The sequence below is a fragment of the Panthera leo genome, chromosome C2, assembly GCF_018350215.1.
Source record: "Panthera leo isolate Ple1 chromosome C2, P.leo_Ple1_pat1.1, whole genome shotgun sequence".
Classification (NCBI taxonomy): Eukaryota; Metazoa; Chordata; class Mammalia; order Carnivora; family Felidae; genus Panthera; species Panthera leo.
Window position 1 is genome coordinate 158,181,352 of NC_056687.1, and position 16,198 is coordinate 158,197,549.

At 40.5% G+C, this 16,198-nt stretch overlaps 1 protein-coding gene and 1 long non-coding RNA gene across 8 annotated transcripts in view; one reads left to right on the forward strand and one right to left on the reverse strand.

The window, feature by feature from the left end:
• On the reverse strand, positions 1-5,929 carry LOC122198726. The gene is made up of 3 exons (XR_006193122.1): positions 5,602-5,929; positions 2,798-2,979; positions 1-516 (listed from the first exon to the last, which is right to left on the reverse strand). It is a non-coding gene; the product is annotated as an uncharacterized LOC122198726 (long non-coding RNA).
• ZNF197 (zinc finger protein 197) overlaps positions 4,959-16,198 on the forward strand; it is a 25,679-nt gene continuing 14,439 nt past the window's right edge. Inside the window, exons 1-5 of one of the 7 annotated variants that reach the window (XM_042903451.1) lie at positions 4,959-4,992; positions 12,830-13,308; positions 14,513-14,669; positions 15,090-15,181; positions 15,418-15,544. In XM_042903451.1, the coding sequence (XP_042759385.1) occupies positions 12,910-13,308; positions 14,513-14,669; positions 15,090-15,181; positions 15,418-15,544 (775 nt within the window). In that variant the 5' untranslated portion in view covers positions 4,959-4,992; positions 12,830-12,909. Of the gene's footprint in view, positions 4,993-6,032; positions 6,150-12,558; positions 13,309-14,512; positions 14,670-15,089; positions 15,182-15,417; positions 15,545-16,198 lie in introns of those variants that run through there. The other 6 variants (XM_042903453.1, XM_042903447.1, XM_042903449.1 and 3 more) reach the window with 6 other exon arrangements.

Below are 16,198 nucleotides of genomic sequence, written 5' to 3' on the forward strand. Positions count from 1 at the left end.
TACTTAACTGACTGAGGTGCCACTAGAGGAAAGGAATTTAAAGGCTTAGAGAGACTGCAATGTTCAGAGTGAATTTTTCATTTAAGATGTACTCACTGTAAGGGCAAAATTGTAGTGTAGGGCTAACCTGTAGCCTTGAGAAATAACAGCTTTGTTTTGACACTGTAGGCTAAGAGATAACAGCTTTGTTTTAAAAGTGGCGCCAGAGGCAGGGTCAAGGAGGTCAACTGGTTGCAGTGGCAGAACTGTTTCCATCCCCATCTGGGAACTGTTTCTTTGTTCTGTTCCCAGGTGATGACAAGATGATGTGGTCGACTATAAAAACTCCGTACCCGGCTGTTCGAGGCCACACTCTGATCAAAAGCGTCGGCCCAATTGGTCGGCCTTGCCTTTCGTTGCAATAAACTTTGCTGTGACTGTCACTGGTGCCGTAGCATTCTGTTTCAGGACTTGTGTGGATGCAACACTTACTCACCCTGGGAGGATCCATAAGACTTCCTTGCTGTCTTTCAGCTTCTTTAAAAGACATAAAATTACATAAGGGTATAATTACAATAATAATAGCACAAAAATGGGGGAAAGAAAAGAGATATGCAGGAACTACACAGTTTTGTATCTCACTGGAAGTTAGTATAAATCTGAATTAGATTCTCATCACTTAAGATATATATTAAGAACAAGTAAGTAATAATGTAAAAAATACAGTGAAAAAAATCATTAAAGGAATTAACATATTATATTAGAATATTCACTTAATGCAAAAGAAAAGTAAAGGAGAACAAGGCATGAGATGTGTGAAAAACAAAAGGTAAAATGGCAAACATAAATCAAACTACACCAATAATCACATTAAATGTGAATGGGTTAGGAAATCAAATAAAAAGCAGAGATGCTCAGACCGGATAAAGAAACAACATACAACTATATATTTCTATAGAAGACACACTTTAGTTTCAAAGATACAAATAGATCAAAAGTAAAAGGATAGGGGTGCCTGGGTGGCACAGTTGGTTAAGTGTCTGACTCTTGATTTCAGCCCAGGTCATGATCTCATGGTTGGTGGGATTGAGCCCTCAGTCAGGCTTCGCACTAGTAGCACAGAGCCTGCTTGGGATTCTCTCTCTTCCTCTCTCTGTCTTCCCCTCCCCTGCTCACACGCTCTCTCTCAAAGTAAATAAATAAACATTTTTTTAAAGTAAAAGGATAGAAAAAGATATATCATGCAAACAGCAACCATAACAAAGCTGGAGTGGTTATACTAATATCAGACAAAATAGATTTTGAAACAGGAAAAAAGTCATTAGCGATAAAGAGGTACATCTGATAATGATATGAAATGGGATGAGTTAATCCATCAGGAAGATGAAACGATTATATATGCATCTAATCAAACACCCCCAGGGATGCCTGGGTGGCCAAGTTGGTTGAGCATCTGACTCTTGGTTTTGACTCAGTCTATAATCTCACAGTTGATGAGTTCAAGCCCTGCATTGGGCTCTGTGCTGACAGTGTGGGCCTACTTAGGATTCTCTCTCCCTCTCTCTCTGGCCCTCCCCTGCTTATGTGCTCTCTCTCTCTCAAAATAAATAAATAAGTAAATAAACAAACAAACAAACTTAAAAAAAGACCCCCAAAATATATGAAGGAAAAAAATGACAGGAATGAAAGGAGAAATAGACATTTTAACAATAGTTGGAAACATCAATACCCTATTTTCAAGAATAGATAGATAAATCAGGGTTGCCTGGGTGGCTCAGTCGGTTAAGTGTCCGACGGTTTTGGCTCAGGTCATGATCTCATGGTTCGTGAGTTCGAGCCCTGCATTGGGCTGACAGTGTGGAGCCTGCTTGGGATTCTCTTTTTCTCTCCCTCTATCTCTGCCCTACCCCTGCTCATGCTTTCTCTCTCTCTCTCAAAAATAAATAAACATTAAAAATTTAAAAAAAAATAGAAAAATCAGAGATTAACAAAGAATTAGAGGACTTGAACACTTTTAACCAAAGAGACCTAATGTACATCTCTAGGACACTGAACCTAAGAACAGCATAATATACATTTCTCTCAAGTGCATATGGAATATTCTCCAGGATAGACCATATAGTAGATGATAAAACAAACCTCAATACTTTTAAAAGGATTGAAAGAATGCAAAGCATGTTCTCTGACCATAATGTAATTACTTGTATAACTCTCTAAAAAAAGCTCAAGAATATTCATAGGAACAAAATATATCCAGACCCCAACAAAGTAAAAATCAAAATATCTGGCATACACTTACTATCAGGCATGTAAACAAACAGGAATTACAACCTGTATTTATAGATATACACGATCAGTCAATCAAAACTGACCCAGAACTGATATAGATATTAGAATTAACCAACAAGGATATTAAAACAATTATTATAACTATATATCACATAATCAAAAACTTAGAGGAAAGGTTGAACTTTCAGACATGGAAGAAATAAAACCACCCAAATTGAACCTCTAGACATGAAAATTATGTCTGAGATAAAATATACATTGGGTGGAAAGTTCTGCCTGACAGTTTTACCACACTCATTACACTCTTAAGGCTTCTCTCCAGTGTGGATTCTCTGATGCCCATTGAGGGATGAGCTCTGATTGACAGATCTGCCACATTTACCACATTGATAGAATTTCTGTTCCTTCAGAACTCCTTGATGTTCAGAAGGACATATTAGGATGTTCCTTATGTTCAGCATATTCATCTTTTTTGTGTGTTTTAAACATTCCTTGTTTATTACTCCCAAGAAATCACTTTCCAATTTACCTCCTTCTCCATGTGAGGGTTGGCCTTTTAGTTCCTCTGAAGTATCTTTACAGGCCTATAGCTTCTGATCCCTCAGGAACCACCACACAGGATCCTCCTGATGTCCCATTCGATGATTCTGACCTTTTAGAAATTTCCTTCTTTGGAGTCAACTCTGAACTCCGCATCCCTGTTCTTATCATCTGCCAAAATAAAGAAGAAAGCTGATTTTACTAGTTTATTTTCCTGTGGTTGAAACAGAATCTCTAAGAAACCTATACCTCAAAACAAAAACAAAAACAACAAAACCCTTCACATATGGGTAAGGAATGAGGTGACACATTGAAAACAGGAGGGGAAATTGGAAATAGCTCATTGTTTTTCTTCAGGGACAGAAAAAAAAAAAAATAGAGAAGAGGAAGTTGATAAATTCAGGAGAGTAGAAGAGATACCAGGACAGACAAATGGTGAACCATCATAGTCAAGTTAGAAGGGCAGTTGAAAAGCAGACAACTTTGAAAAGCAGACAGAAGTAAGATCCTTAGTAAAATGATTAACTCTAAGGTCCTTTCCAACCATCACATTGTTTGGTACCATGGCTTGTGGAGAAGATGTTGAGGAGACAAAGAGGTGGCAAGCACCTCAAATCAAATATGGGAGAAGACAGAATAATCATGATCATGATTGCTAAACATGAAAATGTTGATTACTTTCAATCAAGTTGTAACCAGGGCCACAAACTATCATGCCATTTTAGTATGTGAGAAGTTGAAGATGTCAGAGTTCCTGACTTTTAAGCCCACCTTTTCCATAGTTGACTACTGTCCTAGCCTAGTCAATCACAGAACCTGCCTTGCCAAAATCATCTTCCAGGAGGCTTCCCTGGTCCAGTTTTGGCTGAGAGGGAAGCTGAGGTAACCATATTTTGTTCCAAGTGACCCTACTTAGTCCATAATGGACTACAGGTGATTGGACCAGGGTCAGGCACTTGACCCATGTGAAGCTTATCTCTAGGTTAATTATCAACCTCTGCTATGATTTGGGTGGGGCAAAAGCTCTGCCCAAACAGAGATGATATTTAATGGCTGATCCAACTGGAATACCTCTCTATGGAAATTTTCAATTGGAAACAGGACAAAAATAAGGCAGTTAAAAGCAGGAACTGAAGATGAAATGATGTATGGAAAGAGCATTAGGAGCCACAGCAAATAAAGTATGAGAGAACAGAAACTAAAATGAAGAAGCTATAAGGGGGACAGATGATTCTTCTTCACAGCTGAGCAGCAGTGGAAAAAGTAGAGAGAAAACAGATATACAGGAAACAACTGAGTTACATTCACAGTGAAACACTAGGGTAAAGATTCATTTATTTTTGTTGTTGAGGCTCCCAGACTGTCATCCATCAAGGTACATTCTCCATGAGGACCTGTTTCTCATAGTCTCTTCTAGCTAGTTGGGCTTGGATCCCTTTCCATGTGGTAAGAAATTTTAACCATAGACCCCTCTTTGACCAGGGATGCTTCCTTTTCCTCATTACTGTACCATTCAGGAGGATGAGATGTGTTAAAGCTTGCTAATCCATGTCCCTATAAAAGTCCTATCTAACCTAGAAGTTAAAGAATTAGCTCCTGGATCCTCTGGAACAAGATAATTAGTCTCCAGCCAGACTGATACATGGGTTTTCACAAAATTGGGCACTGATGAAGGCACATTTTTATTTGAATCTAAATTGTTGATTATAAGTTTAGGTTTCTCCAAAAGCATAACTTGAGATAAGGACTTAGGGATAGATAGATAACTGGGGGGAGGGGGGGAGGGGGAGAGGGGTGATCCCAAGAAGCAGAAGAGAGAAGCAGGGAGAATAAGACAGACAATAGAGGAAAAGCCAATAAAGTGTGAGATATTGAGTGGTCCCAGTCTGAGCAACTAAGGCTCAATCTCACTTGGGTCCCCCTAAGAACCCATGTGGGACATAGCTGAGAATTTTTTGGTCAAAGCACAGGAAGCTTGGGTATTTATGTACCAATTCTTATTTGTCATTCTTCTGGGTTGCCCTTGGGGCTGTTATTCTCACCACTTCTTCCAGGCAGTACCTGAGAGGGGCTGGAAGAGAAAGCCCTGAGGCAAAATAACCAGAGATGTCACGGTGCCCACTGGAGATGGAAGAATGTTAAGATGGATAGAACCATTCCTCAAGAGTTGCACAAAATTCACAGGTAGGCCAAAGTGATTATGGTATATAGAGAACAGATGGCATATACTTCAGGTCACAAGCAGAAGGTGCTTTTAATACCTGACTCAAATAATTTAGTATGTAGAAATAATCTCTTCATCTGTGTAGTAACTACTAACATTTTTCAGTACCCAAAAGTATCTGCACAATCTCTTGGACTGGGAAGGGCCTGAGTTACATTTTGTTCTGCTCCCTAGCCACTTTTTTTTTTTTTAATGTTTATTTATTTTTTTGAATTTTTTTTAACGTTTTTATTTATTTTTGAGACAGAGACAGAGCATGAACGGGGGAGGGGCAGAGAAAGAGGGAGACACAGAATCGGAAACAGGCTCCAGGCTCTGAGCCATCAGCACAGAGCCCGACGCGGGCCTCGAACTCACGGACCATGAGATCGTGACCTGAGCTGAAGTCGGACGCCTAAACAACTGAGCCACCCAGGCGCCCCTTTAATGTTTACTTTTGAGAGGGAGAGTGCAAGCGGGAGAGGGGCACAGAGAGAGGGAGACACAGAATTCAAAGCCAGCTTCAGGCTCTGAGCTGTCAGCACAGAGCCCCACTCTGGCCCGGAACCCATGAACTCCGAGATCATTACCTGAGCCGAAGTCTGACGCTTAACCGACTGAACCACTCTGGAGCCCCTCCCCAGCCGTTTCTAAGGCTAGGAGACACTAGATTGATTTCAGGACTACCGCTTTTGGGTCTCTCCAAAGCACAGTGTGTTTCAAGAGCTATGACCTTCTTCATACAAGTCCAGGTGGTACAAGCTAAGATAGTAGGTTCAGCTCCTTTAGGAGCCAACAAGTGTCCCGAGGGCCTGGGCCATATTATTCACCGTCGCATCCTTTACGCGTGGGATGCACAGCTTCCATCAGCTCGTTCGGAGTAATGGAAACCCAAGCGCCCGGAAGCTCGGCCGGCATCTTCTACTCTGGCGAAGACGAATCATAGAGATACGGCTTGCCAGAGAGCCAGGGATGGGAGGGGTTGGTGAGCAACCGGAAGTAGCGGTGCGAGCGGGTCGGCCATTATTCTGGTCCTCGGCCGCGGTTGCGTCCCGTTCCCGTGTCATCTCTTGGCGTTCTGGTGCCCAGGCGGCGGTGCCTGAGGCCGGAAGCGCAGCGGGAATCCCGGGTGAGCGGGGTAAGCTGGGGTCGGGTGGGCGGCCGGAGAGGCGGGCATGAGCTCCCTAGGGCAGCGCCCACCCAGCCGACCCCTCCTGGCCACCGGCCCCCAGCACAGCCCCTACTCAGTTCCGTGTTGGCGTGGACGCCGGGGCTTGGACTGGGCGGATGGCGGCGTGGGGAAGGCAGTGAAGACAGCACCTCGGAGTCTTTGTGTGTCTGTGGTGCTCGAGTCAGACAATGAGGACAGCTGCCTCGGTGGCCGGGCCTTTCTGCTTTTCCCCAGTCTTTGCTGAGGCTGGTGGAGACAGCTTGGGAGTTCTAGAGCCGTGGCAGCCAGACTCCTGGGGACTTTTTTGGTTTTTGTTTTTTGGTAGGGATGGATTGATTTTTATCTTTTAGTTTTGTGTTATACTGGTGTTTAAAAAGCATACTTACACCACCCATGCCGCCGTTATTTAATACATATATTCATTCATTTATTTTGAGAGAAAGAGGGAGAATCCCAAGCAGGCTCTGCTCTGCGTTGTCAGCGCAGAGCCGGATGCAGTGCTCCATCTCAACAACCGTGAGTGAGATCATGACCTTAAATGAAATCAGGAGTCTGTTGGCTAGCCCACTGAGCCACCCAGGTGCCCCAAAGGAATATATTTTAAAGCTAAGTACTGACACTGCAAGCTCGGAATAAATGCCATCCTTTGCAAGAAAGGTCATTGCCAACCTCTGTTAGTCACTGTGTATAGTTACTGTATTTTTTGTTTTACAGTTTGCCAGATTAAATCTTTGTAATGAACTGGTGTTTGGAAACTGTTGCTTTAGAATGGATGTTGTTTGGCTTTCAGAAGTCTTTTAGATGGAAGTATTTTGGACTTTTGGAATTAAAATCCCTGATTTCAGAATTTACTCCCACATACAACCAGTCAAATAGCCTTGAGTGAATTACTTAGCTCTTCTGAGCCTTCTCTTATTCTTTTTTAACTCAGAGCTCACAAATGTTTTGTGGGAAGTAAACAAAATGTATGTTGTAAGATGTATTTATATCTGTGAAGGAAGAGTAGAGTTCTAATAATTTACTGTAGAAGATCCTTTTTTCCCCTTTTATTTATTTTTCTCAAAATAAACTTTAGTTTTTAGAGCAGTTTTAGTTTCACACCAAAAGTGAGCAGAAAGCACAGAGATTTTCCATATACTTCCCTCATTCATGCACAGCTTCCCCCACTTATAACATCCCGCATAGACTGGTACATTTGTTAAAATCGATGAAACTACGTTGTCATGTCATAATCACCCAAATTCTATTGTTATTACATTAGGGTTCACTCTTGGTGGTATACATTCTATGGGTTTGGACAAATGTAAAATGACATATATAATGTATCCACCATTATGGTATCGTGCAGAGTGGTTTCACTGCCCTAAAAATCCTCTCTGCTCTGCCTGTTCATCCCTCTCTTCTCCCACCCCCTGGCAACCATTGATATTTTTACTGACTCTGTAGTTTTACCTTTTTTTGAATGTCATGTATTTGGAATTGTACAGTAGATTGTCTCTTCAGATTGGTTTCTTTCACTTAGTAATGGGCATTTTAAGATTCCTCCACATCTTTTCATGGCTCGATAGCTCATTTCTTTTTGGTGCTGAATAATATTCTGTTGTTGGAATGTATCACATTTATCCGTTCACCTTGTGAAGGACATCTCAGTTGCTTCCAGATTTTGGCAATTATTTATAATGCTGCTATAAACATTTGTGTGCAGATTTTTGTGTGGACATATGTTTTTAACTCTTTTCACAATAAATACCAAAGGGCATGACTGCTGGATTGTATGTTAAAGAGTATGTTTAGTTTTGCAAGAAACTGCCAAACAGTCTTCCAAAGTTGGCTGTACCATTTTGCATTCCCACCAGTAATGAATGAAAATTCCTGTTACTTCACATCCTCACCAGCTTTTGGTGGGGTTAGTATTCTGGATTTTGGCCGTGTTGATAGGTGTGTAATGGTATTTCACTGTTGTTTTGACTTTCATTTCCCTGGTGGCATATGATGTGGAGCATCTTTGTATATTCTTGTTTAGAATGTGTATATCTTCTTTGGTGAGGTGTTGGTTAAGGTCTTTGGGCCATTTTTTAATTGAGTTGTTTGTTTTCTTATTGTTGAGTTTTAAGAGTTCTTTGTATAATGTATAAAAAGGTTAACAGTCCTTTATCAGATTAAGTGTGTCTTTTGCAAATATTTTTCCCAGTTCATGGCTTGTCATCTCACTCTCTTGACATTGTCTTTCACAGTGCAGAAGTTTTTAAATTTTATCAAAGTTCAGTTTATTATTTTTTTTCACGAATCACACTTTTGTGTTGCATCTAAAGAGTCATCACTATACCCAAGATCATTTAGGTTTTCTTCTGTTATCTTCTAGGAGTTTCATAGTTTTGCATTTCACATTAAAAAAATTTTTTTTGGATGTTTATTTATTTTTGAGAGAGAGGGAGAGACAGAGCACGAACAAGGGAGGGGCAGAGAGAGAGGGAGAAACAGAATCCAAAGAAGGCTCCAGGCCCCCAGCTTTCAGCAGAGAGCCTGACACGGGGCTCGAACTCACGAACTGTGAGATCATGACTTGAGCTGAAGTCAGATGCTTAACCAACTGAGCCACCCAGGTGCCTCTTGCATTTCACATTTAGATCCGTTTTGAGTTATTTTTGTGAAGGGTGTAAGATTTGTGTCTAAGTTATTTATTTATTTACTTATTTATTTAGTTAGTAAGTCAGTAAGTAAGTATGTGGATGTCCAGTTGTCTTGGTACCATTTGTTGAAAAGACTATCTTTATTCCATTGTATTTCCTTTGCTCCTTTATCAAATGACAGTTGACTATATTTATGTGGATCTATTTATGGGTTCTCTATTCTGTTCCATTAATTTGTTCTTTCACCAATACCACACTGTCTTCATTACTTCATGTTGTGTGGTGTCAGTCCTTCTACTTTGTCCTTCTTTTTGAATGTTTTATTGGTTATCCTGGGTGTTTTGCTTCTTGTGTAAACTTCAGAGTGAGTTTGTTGGTGTCCACAAAATAACTTGCTGAGATTTTGATTGGCATTGCATTGAATCTGTAGATAAATTGCAAAGAACTGGCACTTGGGCAATATTGAATCTTTCGGCCTGTGAACATGGAATAGAAACCCTTTTTGAAAGTTCCTTTCCATCACCCGCACCCAGATCAACTGCCAAGAACTGCTCAGCTTTTCTCAATCGTTTTATCCTTACTGCTGATTAGTGTAGAATTTCATCATTTGTTGAGACTATTGCAAAAACGTTACTGGCCTTCCTAAGATCCAGTCCTCCCTCCCCCATCATTCCTCCTATATAGATTTCTGACCTTGTGAGTTAGTACTTCCTTCACACTTAGAGTGGGAAAATCCTTTCTAACTCTGACACAAAACCCAGAGCCATAAAAAAAAAAAAAAAAAAAAAAAAAAGAATGATTGCATGGTGAAACAAATATAAACAAAGTCACATGAGATATATGGCAAAGACATGACAAAGGAAAAATTTGCCACTCCTATCGTAACAAAGGACTAATTTTCCTTTTAAAAATACACTCATTTACTCAAAATGCAAGTTAGATTTGGTGAAGGAGTGAGGAAAAAGGTACTCCCATATCGCTCATGCTGGAAGTGTAAATTGTAAATTAGTCCAGGGCCAATGAAGGGCTAATTGGCAATATCAAAATTATAAAGTCACATAAATTTTGATCCAGCAATTTTGCTTCGAGGAACTTTTCATGTATATGCCTACCCACATGCAAATTGATAGATGCCCAGTGTTTTTCATGAGAATATTGTTAGTTAGAAAAGATTAAAAACTGCCCATCTGTGATAGAGTGGGTAAATAAATCATGATAAACCCATACAGCGATACTATGCATTGGTAAAAAGACAGGAGGAGCTATGTGTGATAGGAAAGATCTCTAGGATACATTTTTTTTTTTTAAACAGATTTTATTTTTAAGTAATCTTAGGTAATCTACATCCAACCTAGGGCTTGAACTCACAACCCCAAGATCAAGAGTTGCATGCTGCACTGACTGAGGCAGCCAGGCATCCCTAAGATACATTGTTAATTGAGGAAAGGAAGATGCAGTACATGACTCATGGTGTCCTATCATTTATGAAAAAATATATATATTATACATTGTTTTATATATGTATGCACATATACACATAATAACTGTAAAGATACATAAGATACATAAGAAACTAGTGGGAAGAGGGAAACTTTACACAGTATGTATTTTATAATTTAAAACTTTGAATCAGTATTACCTATTTTAAAAAATAACAAAAAATATAAAGTAAAATCTCTCTATTGGTTGCTTATCACATATAGTATGTGATCACCTCTTTGTTCTGCCTCTTAAGAGCCTTTAGAATTTGACTTCTGTTTACTTCTTGACACTACTCCCATGGCCTTACCTCCAGAGTTTACTTTACTTCTCTGGTTTGCAAAGTACATTTTTTGTTTTGTTTTGTTTTGTTGTTCCTCTTTCTTTTTTTCTTTTTTTTTTCAAAGCACATTTGTAATAGAGCTATACTGTCATCCCCATGCTTTTGAAAATATAGTTTCTTTATTCCTGGAATGGCTTGCCTAATACTCCAGTGGTCTTTATTTTTCTTTAAAGCCCAATCCAAAATTACCTTCCATGAATTCTTTCTGTGCTTGTATGACCTCCTATTAATTTTACTTATACATTATATTGAAATTGTGTTTACATTTCTGCCTTCTCTGTTCAGTTATACACATGCTCCTTAAGGGTCCGAGTGTTAAATAAAATTAGTGAGAGTGCTTTCATATGTCATTGATAGTGTTTTTAACCGTTATGACTTTAAAAGCTTAAAACTATTCTCAGCTTCCAGCCCAACAGTTTTTTTTTTTTTCTGGGAATTTTTCCTGAAAAAATAAGCAGAGGTATAACCAAAAATTCATCAGCAAAGATGTTCATTGTGGCCTAATTTATAATAAGAGGAAATTATAAATAATTTAATTGTTTAACAATAGGGGACTACTTAAGTATGCATAGTCTCATGTGCTCCTAAAATAATGATAAAGACTATGTGATGTCATGTTCCTGAGATAACATGTGAGAAGCAAGTTACAGAGCTGTACTATTGGTTCCAATCATGTGATCCAAATCGGTACAGGGAGAAATGATCAGAAGAATATAGTACAAAACAATAGCAGTGATTATTCTCTGGTTTTGTGTGTCTTTTCTGATTTTACAAATTTTATGTTTTGTAATGAGAACAATAAATGTTATTTCTAAAAAAAGAAGATTTTTAGAGAGCAGCAAGCCTAAGTTTTGTATAATAAAAGTCAAATGTATCCAAATATTTTGATTAATGGGTAAACAATTTTCAGAGAATCCAAAGTATGTACAGTAAAGCTAACTTAGTTCAGCTTTTCTTTGTTAATTGAGAAGGTGTTAGGGTTTTGTCTTCTGTGTATCAGGATTAAGACCATACTTGTTAGGGGCGCCTGGGTGGCTCAGTTGGTTGAACGTCCACCTTCTGCTCAGGTCATGATCTTGTGGTTTGTGGGTTCAAGCCCTTCATTGGTCTCTGTGCTGACAGCTCAGAGCCTGGAGCCTGCTTTAGATTCTGTGTCTCCTTCTCTCTGCGCCCTCCCCTACTTGTGCTCTCTCTCTCTCAAAATAAACATTAAAAAAAAAAAAAGAAGAAGACCATACTTGTTGACTGCACAGAACATAGGAAAGAGTGCTAATTAAAGAAGGATAGTAACTAATTTTTGAGTCCATATACCAGGCACTGTCCAAAACTTGAAATGCATGTAGATATCAAATTCTTACACAAGCCTCTGAGATAGGAACTGTTATTACCCCTATTTTGCTGGTTAAGAAACTGAGACTCAAAGGGGCGCCTGGGTGACTCAGTTGGTTAAGCGTCTGACTCTTGGTTTCAGCTCGGGTCATGATCTCACGGTTCATAGGCTCAAGCCCTGTGTCGGGCTCCGTGCTGACAGTGTGGAGCCTGCTTGGGATTTTCTCTCCATCTCTCTTTGCCCCTCACCTGCTTGTGCGTGCTCTCTCTCGCTAGCTCTCTCTCAAAATAAATAAGCTTAAAAAAAAAAAAAAAAAAGAACTAAAACTCGGAAGTGAGGTAACTTATTCAGGGTCACACAGGAGTAGCCAGGATGCCCATTGTTAGAGTGGTAGATAAAGGATTTATTGTAATTAGGTGGAGGAAACACTGTGAATGCAGACTAAAGGAATTTGGGGGCATGTGGGTGGCTCAGTCGGTTAAGCATCTGGACTCAAGTCATGATCTCAGGGTTTGTGAGTTCAAGCCCCGCATGGAGTTCTGCACTGTAAGCAGAGCCTGCTTGGGATTCTCTTTCTCCCTCTCTGCTCTTTCCCTGCTCGTGTGTGCGCGCACGCGCTCTCTCTCAAAATAAATAAATAAACATTAAAAAAAAGACTAAAGGAATTTCATGTCTTTGGTTGTAGCAGTGGTCTGGGTAACATGAGTGTCTGTGTCTTCAGAGCCTTGGGCAGGGGCTTCTGTCAGAGGAAGCACTGCTCAGCACCTAGAAACTTGTGTTCAGGGAGGTTCTCTTCATCACTAGAAACTGGGGGCTCAAAAACTTGGTTGTTCCTTTGGGTTAATGTTATCAATGACTTCTTGAGGTCTTCTAGATGATGTTCTCCAAGCTTTAAGGAAGAAATCAAGCAAGGATCGAGGGGACCCGGAGAGGAGCCTTTCTTAAATGACAACAATGACAAGAGAAAATTGGGGCCACAATGCTCTGAGACAAGAGGGTCTTGTTAAAGGGAAGGATGATACTTGGAAATGGGGAACCAGCTTCCAAGGAAGCAGCTCCTCTGTTTGGGAGACCTCCCACCTGCACTTTAGACAGTTACGTTACCATGAGACATCTGGACCCCAGGAGGCACTGATCCGGCTCCGGGAGCTCTGTCGCCGGTGGCTGAGGCCAGAAGCACGTACCAAGGCCCAGATCCTGGAGCTGCTGGTCCTGGAGCAGTTCCTGAGCATCTTGCCTGGGGAGATTCGGACCTGGGTGCAGATCCATCGCCCTGGGAGTGGTGAGGAGGCCGTGGCCCTGGTAGAGGAGCTACAGCAAGACCTCGATGGACCAGCACTGAAAGTGAGAAGGGGGGAGGGGAGAGAGTTTGGGATAGAAGGCAGGAGAGAATTGAGCCAGGGCAAGCTGTGCTGGAGGGTGATCCTGTGATTTTCATAAATAATTAATAGCACATTAGCCACCCTAATGCTTATTACAGCAGGTTCATGAGCTATTTCACATCATGGCATATCTGCAGAGAAGTGGATTTATGACTGGGGCCTTGGGCCCAATTCAGAAGTAGCACAAAGGCATTAACTGTGCTTTGTCCTTCTGGGTGATGCTTGCTAATGCTGAGGTTTGGTTCAGTAATCTGAAAAACATAATGTTTCTAAGTATTTCCCTAAACAGAAGCATAGGTATTGTTTGTATTAAGTCTGGAAAGGCAAGGGGGAGCAAGACTGAAGCTTTCTTAATCTGGCAGGATCTCCCTATGTGTGCCCCTAGGGATTCTCTGACCCAGGGAATCTTACTTCTGGAAAGATTTTATATTCTTGACCATGAAATTGGGATCTTAATATATTTCCTAGTGTGTGTTAGATCTCTTTCTGTCAATCTGTAGTCCACTAGAAACATTTGTATGTGAGGAAGTCTCAACTTAAGTTCAGACTTAAGTTAACTTAACTTAAACTTGGGAATGGCGCCAGGGATGGGCTTGTTTATTTTAATCATAAAAATGAAGAATTTTAGAGCTAAATATTTCATTATAAAGCACTAATCCATCCTCATTTAAGAGATAAAAAAATGGAGACAGAAAAAGTTTCACTCAATTGCATTATGTCAGATAGCTAGCTAGCAACAAAACCATGTGTCGACTCTAGTGTTCCTTCTCTTGGGGCAAGAAGGGATAACAAAGGGGTAAATAGGTAGAAGAGTATATTGAACCTAAGTCTGATCTAAAACCAGGTCTAGAGCTAAAACCCATTCCTTTGTGACTTGTTACTTCCCATTTGATTCTTAGCCCACACCCGGGTCTGCCTTTGTTTCCACCATTCTGTTCAGTCTCAGTGGGAGAGAGGTCACCAGTGCCATGAGTGGAGCTAGAGGGCCAGCTCCATTGTTCTCAAGGCAAAACTGTACTGCTGTTTTGATGCTCTGTACTTGAGGTGGGTCTCTGATCTCATAGTTCTTTCTAGACTGTGGGCAGAAAGAGGTCCATGGTGGTTAGGTGAGTCCATTTTCTGGAGGTACAAGAAGAGTTGGCTTATTTTGTTTTGCTTATTCTCAGGTTCCAGTTCTTGTTCAGGACCAGGACATTCTCCAAGAGGGGATGAGCACTCCAGGAGCAGCAGTTCCTCATGCACCCTGTGGCAGCCACATAGCTGAAATTTGCCAAAATCCTTTTACTGACCCAGTGGTGTTCAATCTCCAGGATCCTCAACATGGTACTTGGTGGCCCTGGCTTTGGACTTTCTCAGAATCTTTATTATGGCTCATCCCTGTACTCCCAGTTAGTTGCTTCCTCTCCTGTCTTGTATATGAAACCCTTGTGGTACCAAGTTCTTTCTGCTCTTCCCTACCTGTCCTTTCCTGGGTCCCTCTTACCTTTAATTTTTTTTTTTTAATGTTTATTTATTTTTTTTTTTTGAGAGAGGGAGAGAGACAGAGTGCAAGCAGGGGAGGGGCAGAGAGAGAGAGGGAGACACAGGGTCACTCAAAAGGTTTGTAAGTCATTTTATAGCCATCATTGTCTAGCCCTGGGAGTTCTGGGTCTTTCTGAATTCTTTGTTTGTCAAAGATACAGGACTTGGAGTAGTGGGCAGGAACAGCAGTAACTTCACATGTAGCTTTTTCTCCTTCCTCAGATTCTCCTGCCCCTGAAGCTTCTGCCCTTTCCCAGGAAGAGAATCCAAGAAATCAATTAATGGCCCTCATGCTCCTAACAGCCCAGCCCCAGGTAAGGTTTGCATTCTCTTTCCTTCCTAAGGCCCTCTCTGCACTACCAAACTGGCTGAGGTGCCCTCTGTCATCCTAATGTTTGGGGCTCAGTCAGTTCTTGTCTCTAAATCACAGTCCAAGCGTTTGGAGGGTAGACTTTATGTGGGGTTTCATTAGGACTCTTTGATTGTTCTTGTTCATCTCAGTAGGGGAGCTCCAGGGCACGGAGAATCTCACATACGCCTGTTATTTCAGGAGTTGGTGATGTTTGAGGAGGTGTCAGTATGCTTCACTTCAGAGGAATGGGAGTGCCTGGGCCCAATTCAGAGGGCCTTGTACTGGGATGTGATGCTGGAGAATTATGGAAATGTGACCTCCCTAGGTAAGGACTCTTTCTTCCCATCATTCTTACCTTTATTTCATTAGTCTTTGTTCTCTGATTATGAAAGTAGTATATTTTGGAACACATAGAATATTAGAAAGAAGAAAATATAACTTTCTTAAACCCACTGTAGACAACTACTATCAAAATTTTGACATATTACCTTTGTTTTTTTTCTATATGAGTTTTTTTATTGGCTACATAATTTGTGCCATAATTCAGCCATTTCCTTACTCTAGATAATTCTCTAATAGTCTGTCTCTATACCTAGGGTCTTTCTTTGTTTCTCATTATTTTTTAGAAGTAGAATTACTATGCTTAAGTTTGAATTGTTATACGGTTCTTGCCTCATACTGCCAAATTCCTTTCCATAGTGATTTCTGGGATCCCCGCGGAGTGTTACATAAGAACACTTCTTTTGCTCTGCCTTTATTGGTACTGTGTAATCCCATTCTTTTAAATTGTTGCTGGTAGGATTTTCTAAAGTTATATCTTTATACTCTAGTGGATTTTTCTGACTATTAATAAAGTAAGAACATTTAAAAGTACTTAGTAGGCATTTGTGCTTCCAATAGACATTAAAATATCTATCATGTGGTGGAAATGATGTGATTTTGCCATTAGCTTATCGTGGTTTGGGAAATGAGCATAGAG